The sequence below is a fragment of the Pyricularia pennisetigena genome, chromosome 5, assembly GCF_004337985.1.
Source record: "Pyricularia pennisetigena strain Br36 chromosome 5, whole genome shotgun sequence".
Lineage (NCBI taxonomy): Eukaryota > Fungi > Ascomycota > Sordariomycetes > Magnaporthales > Pyriculariaceae > Pyricularia > Pyricularia pennisetigena.
In genome coordinates, this window is record NC_043743.1 from 2321440 (window position 1) to 2332644 (window position 11205).

General features: G+C 50.6%; 2 protein-coding genes across 2 annotated transcripts; both read right to left on the bottom strand.

Annotated features, from left to right (window-relative positions):
- Positions 1 to 513: 513 nt before the first annotated feature.
- Positions 514 to 3802, bottom strand: PpBr36_08631 (uncharacterized protein; the record flags this gene model as incomplete). The annotated part of the gene is made up of 6 exons (XM_029895759.1): positions 514 to 620; positions 731 to 877; positions 964 to 1773; positions 2003 to 2668; positions 2752 to 3319; positions 3620 to 3802. The coding sequence occupies 6 exons, from the start codon at positions 3800 to 3802 to the stop codon at positions 514 to 516; spliced, it is 2481 nt and encodes an 826-aa protein (XP_029747703.1).
- A 5176-nt stretch (positions 3803 to 8978) lies between these two features.
- PpBr36_08632 (uncharacterized protein) lies at positions 8979 to 9309 on the bottom strand (the record flags this gene model as incomplete). Its single annotated transcript, XM_029895760.1, has 2 exons — positions 8979 to 9147; positions 9191 to 9309. The coding sequence occupies 2 exons, from the start codon at positions 9307 to 9309 to the stop codon at positions 8979 to 8981; spliced, it is 288 nt and encodes a 95-aa protein (XP_029747706.1).
- Positions 9310 to 11205: the final 1896 nt, after the last annotated feature.

The following is an 11205-nucleotide window of genomic DNA, read 5'->3' on the forward strand; positions in this document are numbered from 1 at the left end:
TAGATTGCAAGCTCCCTGAGGCGACTATCCCTCAGTCATGGATTCCTAATGACGAATTGTTCCAGCATATTTGGCTAAGCCTGTACAATGCTGGCAAGAAGACAAGAGTGAGGCCGTAGCTGCGCTACGAAAGCGACAATGCGTTCGCTGCACTGCGATTCGAGAGCTCGAAGGCGCAGTCAGGCTCAATCTCGAAGCTGGTCGATTGCGTGGCCGGTCATCCTTGCCTACCTGGGCTACCAAGCTATCTTAGGCGGATGGATACGATGACACGCTCTAGGCCAGGTTATTCCATTGTTGCAGGGATCAATGTCGCTGCGCTGGGTGGCGACAGGTGGAGCAGTTGGCAGCTTCCGGATTGCAGCTCGCGACTGTGCAACGCCTGAATCAATCCAACTGTCTATGCGCTTCCCGTGCAATGAAATCATCCCCTCTGACAGCTTGCAGAGAGGACGGGGGGATGACCAGCCCGAGTAACGCCCTCTTCACTGGGTTTCGTTGGATCGATCGCGGTCAGAAAGGCCACTCTCGGGGCATCCAGTTTTGTTCGTATAATTGAGAAATGAAAAAGTATTCATCCTCAACGTCGTTGTTGTGTAGGAGACTCTTCCAATCACGCTCTGTCCGGTGCCCCGAGAAACATCAAGTTAGCCATTCTGTGCCAAGTCATGCCAAGTATCCAAAAACTACCCGTGCCAGGAGGAGGTCGGTCATGCCAGACCTGACTTACCGGATTCCTTTGCGTATCTTCGTGTGAACGCAACTAGTGAGGCTCCATCTTCACCAGAGTGTAGCCGAAGATCATCATCTCTGACATCGCTTGCAAAGATCTTGCTCCCACCCCTATAATGAGAATACGCCAGCAATGTGGTTGCTCCTAATCCCATCCGGAAAGTTGTCCTAGGTTAGCCTACCCACAGGGTGTTGTCATCGATGGCCAAGCCCGCTATGCGTCTCACTTACCCATATAGTACTCCCTGACTTTATCCTCGCGGGCGAACCGCCTTTGCATGCCGTGCTTGCGAGCGTAGCCAGCGTCATGCCTGATGACGAGAGCAATGTTGTGCAACAAGATGAAAGTCACCAGGTATGTCGTCAACCACGTCCTGGCCTTATTTTCTTGCGTCATCTTCTGCAGGAGCTCAAGGGTGTCGTGTCGGAATTTGGCTTGAATTTGATGGATTAGGATCGAGTCCAGTTGTGCGCCCAAAACCGGCGGTAACGGGATTTTGCCACATAGGGGGCTCGTCTCGTCCATGATGTCTTGCGGCATCCCCAAGGTTTCCTCACCCACAATCTCGAACGAGTTCGTCGTCAGACGTATAGACATCCAAAGCTCCAGTGTGCTCTTTAGCAGCTCCTGCTCCTTCTTGTCTACCGCCTGGCTGTTTGCTCTTTTCAAAGCGAGGGCGTAAGTGTTCCAGATGAGAGCCTTGTTAGGCCCAATCACCTTCTTGCACATTGCCCATATCCCACTCCTGATGTACTTATCCAGCACGACCTTGGTTGCGTCCATATCAACCACGGCAAAATGCGGAATGTGGACGGACCGCCTGGTACCGTCAGGGGCCACCCAAGACCGTTCTAACGAGTCGCCCGCTTGAGGGACAAATTGCCGCACACGGAGTGCAACCGAGCTTCCTGTAAAACCCTCTGTCACATGGATAGTTCTCGTTTCTAGGGATGCCCAGCTCGAGATATCGTCGGCCACCGTGCTATCTTTCCATCGAGAGGTCCACTCAAAGCCTCGAACTTGGCCTATCTTTGAGAGAACTATGCTGTTAATCTTAAGCCGTAGACAAGGAAGGCGCCAGACTTTGCTCGTATTGGCAACCTTCTTGCATGTTAGACAGCAACCTTTTCTGTCGTTTATGTCGATGTTACACTGCGCATCGCATTCTTAGCTTCAGGCACGCCACCAAAATGGAAGATGAAGGCTTCCTCGGTCTGGGACAGCCTTGCTAGGGAAGGGGCTAATTTACTCTGATTCTTTGCATTCGACATCTAATGCAGCTCCCGACCTTCCTCGTCTCTGCGGTCAAGTCCCGCTCCCCACGATCTTTAAAAGGACCGCGCTTCGCAGGAGGAGCTCTGTGCGTTGAATATATCAACTCAAAATCCGGTGGCCTAGTAAAAAACTCTATCGCCGCGCCGCTGTTATCGACCAGATGCGCCGGGGGGCCGTAGGTGTGGAACACGTCATATCCCAGAGGTACGTCATCCGGGGCGCCAGCATGGCTGCTTGACGGAGATTGCGTCTCGGGGCTGTTTTGATAAGTCCTATAACCAGAAACGTTTTCCATAACATGTGCCGCTGGATGGACTGGGACGACGGCAGCCGTGTGCTGGTCGATCGGGGGTGGCCTAGAATACATGGGATTTGGTGCATTTCCCGGATAGTACATGACTGGCTTGTCTCCGGTTTGCTGGTCGAAATGTATATGTCGCGGAGGTGGCAATGCCGCAAAGGATGTCATGTAGTTGTCAACCATGATAGGCGCATCAGAAACAACAGGTCCAGCCTGGTTCGAGTGCATGATAGGTGTGCCACTGTCATAACCTGTAACAGGGGTAGTCGGAATATTGGCAGAAGTTGGTGATGTGCCCATAGAAGGAACTCGCGCTCCCCCGTAGCATTGGGGCCCAGTCGTGACAGGGACATGGTCGTCTAAGGCAGTTGGTTAGCCAATATATGATTACCGACACTCGTCCGATGCCGAGCAATACCATGCAACAGAATTTCCAACCTACCCTGGCTGTTCTGGTAAGATTCGTTGGGGTCATATGGAGGGAAGCCTGCAAGGGCATTAGCTATTCGAGGACCGCTCAGTCCTAGGTAAGTTGGTGGCTGAGAGGAAGCAGTCATGGCCGCCCAGGAGTAGTGCTCGGAACTATCGTCTGAGCCCTGTCGGCTCCCCTGCATTGATTTCGCATCACCTCCCAGTCCTGCCCCCTTTTCCGCGTAGGTGGACGGAGCAGCAGGTGGTGTGTCTACACGTATACGTTTGTGCCTATGCTTCTCTTGAAGCTCGAATAAGCTTGAGACAGGCACGTCAAGGGTAATTGCAGCCTGGCTGACAATGTTTGTTGTCTCGCTGCATTCTCGGGTTTGGCCCAATTGTAAAAGTTGTGGGACGGGTACTTGCAGAATCCTCGCGGCTTGCTCAAGTATGAATTGGCTGTTATGAGGAGTCATAGCTGGTGCCTGTGTGTTGGGCATCTCTGGTGAGGAAGCCAAGCCTTGATAGGCTGCCTCTGCAGACGAGGGAACGGGACCATAAGCTCGGCGCCTTTTGAGCGCAGGAGGAGCGTCGTCATCCTGTCATAACAAAAGACATGGTCAGTTGCTGGCGCAGGAATTTGTTGCAAACTATCCAAAGCAGGATGCAAGGAGCCGACGTGAGCGGATGGTTATCAGAACCATCGGAACAGACAGATTAGATCGTGGGTATCTGGGTAGATGTTTCACACAGAAGAAAGAGTAAACATAGAACGACAGCTTTGTGACGTTCCTCAATCTTCATCCGAATACTCGTAACGGTTAAGGGGTGGGGGGAGTATTCGCAGTCTGTTGGGTGTAGAGAGCACATATGCTTCCATAGGTAGGCTTGCCACTGACCGTTCTGGCTGGGCGCCAAGTGTTCCTCGAGTTCAAAGACATCGTCGGGTTGCTTTGTAGATTATGAGTAAACCTTGCCTCTTCTTCTTCCCAGGGCATGCGCGCATAAACATGGATAGATGTCGTTGACTCCAGCGTAGACTCGGGCATAAAGTTGCCAAACTCTTGCACCATTGTAGCCATCGGTCTTGGCACTAGAGATGCAAGTAGATAATGGCGATGATGGCGAGAACGAATCCTGAAGACTGCGGAGCCTAGAAAATATAGGTTTTTTTTTTTTTTTTTGTTTTGTCGCTGAGAATTTCAGAGCCTGGAGGGGTTGATATCCGAGCGGGGGTGGACAAGTAGTCTCACAAAGCCCAGTCCATGAAGCATAGGGGTAGGATCCCTTGAACCCAGTGGAGCGCAAACAAAGCCAAACGCAAGGTCTGTCAAAGATCTAGTGAAGTCAGTGGCTGGGGGGGAGGGCAAAAACTCCGAAGAAGCAGTGGGTATCGGGATGGGTGTTGAAGAGGGATGGGGATCCCATATATCCGAGTCGATCAGAGAGTGCAAGGACGGACAGAGCCCGGAGTGGATCAAGGCAGTCTTCTCGAAGACCTCGAGGTCGGCCAGCCCGGTGTCAGGATGAGTGAAGTGGGTACCGGTGTTTTCCCTGGTGTCGTCTGTGTCGCTTCAGAAGTTCAGATAGATCTCTTTCTGGAGGATATCCCTTGTAGGGCAGCTAGTGTTTTGTGCGTTTGTCAAAACCAGGCGAGCCCCACTGTGTGTGCTCGAGCCGTCTGCCGGTATGGGGCTGACTCTTTTGCTTGATTTTGTTTGTGTTTCGACCTGTTGTTTGTTAGTTGTCGGGTTCTTGATGATGCATTGCGACGACGTCGCAATCCCGGACGTATTTGTAAAGTCCACTTTGTCGCACGGCCGGGCCAGAAGTCTACGTGGGTGGGCGAACGTAGGTATGTTATGTATATGGGTAACGGTAGCGGTCAGAACGAAGATCTAGCCTACCTAGGTATCATGGGTGGGTATGCAAGTATCTGCGGCACAGCTAGAGAACCACGTAGGCCGAGGCACTGAGACGTCCAAGGGGCTGTCAGTCGAATTTGCGCCTTTTATCCCCAGTCTTATAGAAGATGATCATGCGAGGCGATCTCAATTATTAAATGCGCAGGCAGTCTGGGAACAGACGGCGACACATACGGCAGATGGGCAACGCTGGAGATTTGCGCTAGATAAATGATCGATCCGGCGCGTTGGTCGCGCGCGCCTGCGGTCGACAGAAGAAATATTTCCCTCGTGCCAGGGATTTGGGGACGGGCGAGGGGTTGAAGAAGCAAAGAAACAGAACTCCCGAAATGGATATGGAAGAAAATTTAAAAAAGACAAGATAGGAACCAAAAGAAAAATATCGACCAGGGTTGTCGTGGAGGGCTGGAGAGGTTTGAACCTAGATTCAGTGAAAATGCTTCGGAAAAGGCAGAAGGCACATGACGCGCAAACAACCAGACTGGGGAGCCGGGGGACGAGGATCTTGTACGGATTGACAGGTCTTCGGACTTTGGAGTTGGGTGCAGGTGGTTTTGGGGCTGCTCCTCTGAATGTGAGGGTTTGTTTGGTTTGACCAGTCAGAGTGAGGCGGGCTTGATGGAGGTGATACGTTCAACCAACCGTATGGGACCAAAATGAGAATGAAAATTTGTGCTATCAATTGCCAGGCTGGCCAGCATGATCTATGCCATCCATGCCATGCGATTAATGGACATTCAACCACCATTAGGAGAGCCATTTAACTTACTACCTTACGGTAGGTACATCTACCTACCTACCTAGCTACCTACCCTGAGGGCATTACCTTGCCTTACCACTTTAACCTGAGCTGGACAGTGCACCACCCGCCACCCACCACACAGTAAACAGTAAACAGTAAACAGTAAACAGGTTGGCTTCCTGAATATAGGCAAATTAAAGATGACTGCGGGCTGATGTTCCTTCCACCCTCCTTTGGCAGGCTCGTGTCTCGATTTGTCACAATGTGTGGAACATGAGATTTCGAAGCGAAAGCGCAAGGCCACAACGCCACCTCTGCGACGCTGAGGGAAAAACAAGCCATCTCCATGTATGGTAGGTTAATTACCTTCGGGTTGCCTTACCTTGCTGGGCTAGCAAGCCTACTAGGGTGACTTGAGTGGAGAGACTCCTTACTAGGCTAGTAGCCGGGCAGGTGGACACCAAGATGCTTGCTTGTATGTATGCAAGAGAAAAACCGGCATCGCAATGTACCGAGCACGTAACGTAAGGTCGTTGTCAAACTCAAATAGAGCCTTTTAACGTTGGTTGTATTCAAACTAGACTAGAGACCGGAGCAGAGGATCGTGCGCATGCCAAAACATAAAGGCACCACATTTCCTATCAAACGATGGCATAAAATGGGGAGAGTGACGACTTGCCCATACCCCACTGGCTCCCGTTGCCAATCCCAAGACAGTAATCGCTTCGTAAACTAGCCCCACTTGAACCAGAGTAACCCTTGCTTCCAATTGAACGCTCCGACGGCCCGAGAGCGCCACGTCAATACCACAATGAGAAAGAGCACCGACCTGCTGGTTCCCTTTTGTTGTTCGATAGTCTATTCCATTACCTGCGACCGAGCTGTCTTACTGCGTGGGGGGCTCTCATTTTTTTCTTCTATCGCCTTGGAGATCCAATTCACACATGACCTAGCAAGCATACGTACCTAGATAGGTGTTATCAAAAACCCTGCCCATCCTCCTTCTGGCCCTGCGAAGCTAGTGTGCGTACAAAAATGCGGAGCCCAAACTAGCCCTGTCAGCTAGTGGGCATGCCATGTGCAGGCCAGTGCCGGCGTCAACTTGACAGCTTGGGATTCCCCTGCTAAAGCCCCTTGAGTTGTGGAGTAGGTTCTTTGAAATGTTTCCCCCTTTATCCTCTTCTTTTTTCACATCCTTCGCTGTTTAGCGTCCAGTCTAGGTTGACCTTCCAAAGAAATTGTGCCGAGACCGTTCTTCATATAATTCAATGAGTTCCTGCTGTACTTGAAGACCTGGACGGGGCGTAGCTATAGTCGCTCAAGGAGCGGTAGACAGAAAAAAGACTCAATTTTGCCTCAATGGTTGGATGGTCTTGGCGAGTCATGACAGTAGCATACATATTAACAACAAACAACTATAACAACGACAAAAACAACAACCAAAAACTCATCCTTCACAGAACAGGCCAAACGTGGTGGGGTTTCAAGTGGAAGCATCAAATTTCAGCCGCATCCATGCCGAGATAGGTTCAAGCGGAGGAGGTGGCTGTACTGTATCACGTATTTCAGCGCTAGTCTCTGTCCTACTCCATAGGGGTTCGCCCATCCCTGTCTGGATTAGATTCCAATCCCAGGGTAGTAGAATCGATGACATAGAATTCCAACCAAAGCCCTAGAAAACAGCGGTCTGCAGCTTATGTTCTAGTTTTGTTTGGGCAAAAAGCCGCACTGGCATTATGTACAGGCGGCGATCCTCACCGACCAGTTGAGTGAACAACTCCTTGTCCAGTCGCAGTCTTGGTGGATAAAGACCCGGCACGGGGCGGCTTCGGCGGGGAACCCGGATGGCAGTGAAGCTACTGATCTTTCCCTCAGCAAGCCCACTCGGGTTCTGATTCAATGGATAACAACATAAACATGGACTCCGACACCATCCGATGTTATCCTAAAGATCCATTCTGGAAATCTTGGCCTGTTTGGTGGCGGGTCAGAAAATCTCGAGTTTGCGCTTCTTGTCTTTTTGAGAAAAAGATCTCTCTCTCTCTCTCTCTCTCTCTCTCTCTCTCTCTCTACGCAAGGCCGATGCACCCTTTTGCTGACAGACTCGGGCAATAGTGTGTGTCAGCAAAGGCGAACTGGTAACGAAAAGCAGGAAATTGAACAGTTTCGTTTTACGCGATCTTCAACCTGCTTGCCATATCCGGCCTAGGCCATCTGGGAGGCTTGCCAAACTGTCTAGCCGAAGTTTGCATCCTTTCGGGAAACAACGCTCACATCGCCCACAGCCTCGGTGTCGAGGTTGGCAGTCCATCTAACTTGTGGTGTAACATTGTCAAACAAGAACCAGATCGCTGGCAGAGGACAACGAATACACATCTGACCTCCTTTGTGCGCTCTTTTTTGTCACTGGGCAGCAACCGATTGGAAGGCCTCTGCACGTGGGCTCTCGTGATGGCGCAGGCCAGGCTGTCGATGATGATCACGCGTCAACCCACGCCTGTCAGCCCGCATAGGTACAATAGATACGATGTCATTTCTAACCTTGTCACGCAGTGAACCCCAAGTCTCTGTCACCGTTACAGTGCTGAGTGAATTGTGCTTCCGTTGGAGTTTTTGGTGCCCGTTTGCGGCAATTGCAGCGCGGCATTGGCATGTTCTGTTTTGTTGTTGTCGGCTGCTAACATCGACCATTCTTGCTGTTGGAAATTTAAATGTAATGAATTATTCATTTTGCCATTTTGAAAGAAAAGATGGGCGGCACATTAGTTGCTGGTAACCGGAGACCCTGCAGATTGGCAACTAAAGACGGACTAGATAGATAAGAGTTTGTCGATAGAGAAGCAAAGAAGCTCCGATCTTGTTTGTCCCCTTTCTTAAAAAGAAAAAAAAAAAATAAAAGAAAAAGAATAACAACCAAATACTGTTTCAACTGCGATGTTAATTAGCATCCAGAGAATCCAGGGGGACGGCTTTTAGGTTCCTAGTTGCTGGGTGCAGAATGTGGGGTGGTGTGGAGCAGCCTGTCATCCCTACTACAAAAAAAGCAAACCATCGCACCCAACCCAACCCAGGCTGTCTTGGTACGGACGATCGGTTTGTCAAACCTAAATCCAAAGTCTGTCGATGTGTTTGGATTCATATTACAAACAGCTTATGATAAAAATGAGCATACGCATCATTCAAAATTTCAGAACTTCTGAGTTGGACTCAGTCGTGACTTTGCCTCAATTTGTGGCGTCTAGGCCTTTTCATTTCTGACCCAGGAGGGGTACGTAGCTGTCCAGTACTGCAGTATGTGCTTACAAAATATGTAATTAACTCCTTTTTCTGATCATTTGTTGATGGATTCCGTTGATTGCATTTACTTGCCACCCTACCTAGAGTGGCAGGTCTCTCCATCTCTGGCCAGGGATCCGTTGTCTGCACAGGTCGGTCTCGAGAAGATTGTTTGTCACATCCTTATCAGATTGCGGCCTTACATACAATACAGCATTGTCGTTATCCAGGATACACCCATTACAAACCGGCTTAGCCGACTGGAAGCGTTGAGCCGCTTTCCTGGTGGAACCAGCCGATGCTTACCGTACCTACCTACCTGACCTCACTAAGCTTACCTACCTCCAGTTCCCATCCACATTTTTCCGTTTGCTGTGCCGCTTTTCTTTTTGGCGGAAGGGCGGTAGTTGTCAGAAAGGCGGGGGATGTGAGCAATAGAAAAGAGATGCAGCGCATTACCCCAAGCGCGAAATGCTGACCCATGCAGCTTCATCACATCGCAAAGTGGATGCCAACCAAGAACGTACCTGACCCGTATAGGTAGGTAACGGCCGGGGTTTGTAAGGGCCTCTACGCGCGGTCGCTTAGTCTCCCATGGTATGGGAGCCGAGGGTGAACCCAATACCTGCGGCGAGGCCGACCTCATCTTTGTAATGGTGCGTCAAGGGTAAGCAAAACCTTGACTGAGGTTTGCTGGGTAGCCCTGTTGGGTAACCCTGCTGTTTGACTAGCTCACCAACGGTATTAGATATGTTTGGGCATACGGCGAATATCTGCCTGGGTCTAATTAGGTACCATGTACGGTCATTAGGTTTTCAACTTGTGCGAGTCCACCTCTATTTGCATGTGGTAAGCCGGGGCTGGTAGGCTGGGGTGAGGTATCCACCAAATCCACAACGCATGTCAGGTCCAGGTTGTAACCAGGCCGCTTACCGTGCAAGGCCGTTGGTTATTTCATTCATTGTCAACCAGGGCATCTCAAGCGATAATACCCTAGGCCGTTTTATTGACTAAAGTGGCCTGTCATGGATTGGGGTGGCATGGAGTGAGTGTACCAAGGTACCTATCTATGTACATGTACTTGCCAGATCTAGGTGCCTGCCATCCATTCTTTAGATGGCCTCTTCAGATGGCCTGATAGATTCCAAAGGGAAGTTGCGTCTAGACGGGCGGCCGTGGGCGCGTGCCTTCATGACTTCAAGCTTGGACGATGCACAACTGGCCGAATCGGGATAGGCAATGTGGTGGCATCCATCAATGTTTCTTTCCCTTTTGTGTTTCCTGCCCCACTATGGTCGGTAGGCGACATTATGTTGCGTTATTGAACTGGTTGATTGGGCGCGGCGGACACATCCGACAACGGAATAGCGGTGGGCGGGTTGAAAATTGTTGTTAGGTGAGTTGGACACCATATGCGCTGATTCGTTTCTTGATGCGGCTCCTCTTTTGTTCCTTCACCCTCATTCTCATTGTTTGTTTTTCTTCAGCTGCCTACTTTGCTTCGCACCTACCGACAACCTACCTGGCCACTTCTGACTGGTGATAAAACCCCGACTCTTATAGCAAGGGCCACCACTCACCAAGGTGGTTTGACTTCGCAAGGGAAGTCAATCAGGTGTTTCGCCCATCGACGTCTCCTCAACAACCCCTGACATCCCGCTCCACTGCAACCAAACAACCAAAAATTAACTCTGAGAACAAGTTGAATCCCGGCCCCAGAAAATTCGCTCATCGATAAGTGTTCTGTTACATCACGAGCAGTCCGTTGTGCCGGTAGCGACAACCCAAGTACAGACCGATCTACTAGTCTGTCTGGGCCTGGTTTCCACAATAGAACCAGACGTCACGCGGGGATCCAAGGCTGTCAGTTTTAGAGCTTCTTGCAGTCCAAGCAAACTCGGGTCAGGGCCAGGTCATCTCAGGTGCTGTCGCCCGCCGTGTCAGGCATTGTCTGACCGTCTCATCCCGAGCCCGGCGGCATCTAGCCTTTATTCGGCCGGCAACCAATGTGTAAACTGGGATTTCCTGCAGTGGCCCATTGCATAATCCTAGTCTAGACTATATCGGCATTTATGCTCTCGGACAGCGGCAGGTAGACTTCCATGGCCAGGTATATCACATTCGATCCCAACCCCGCGAACCCTCGAGGAATTTTGTCAATTACGATATATCTTGGTCAAGGGGAATAAGATACCTCCAAAGCCATAAGCACCAAGTGAGCGCCGAACCAGATTTTTCACCAGCTCAAAGATCAACCTGTGTCTTCTAAGTGCTCTACTTGAATTTGGCCATAATAAAGGCTGGCCGTACGCCCCGAGATCGACAACACGAGTGCAGAGTCAGTCCTTTCTGTTTACGAACAGTCTTGGCATTCGATCTGCCGTGATTCCGCTCGTCATTACGGAAAGGCCGGGGCTGATCTCACTTCGTATCAACTTCGTTGATTCACTCCTACGCCGTTCTCTAACTGCGAGTGGGAAAGCAGGTCAAGGATTCCGTTCAGAAAAACTTGCTCTGGCGCAAATCGCTGGGGTTCCTCATC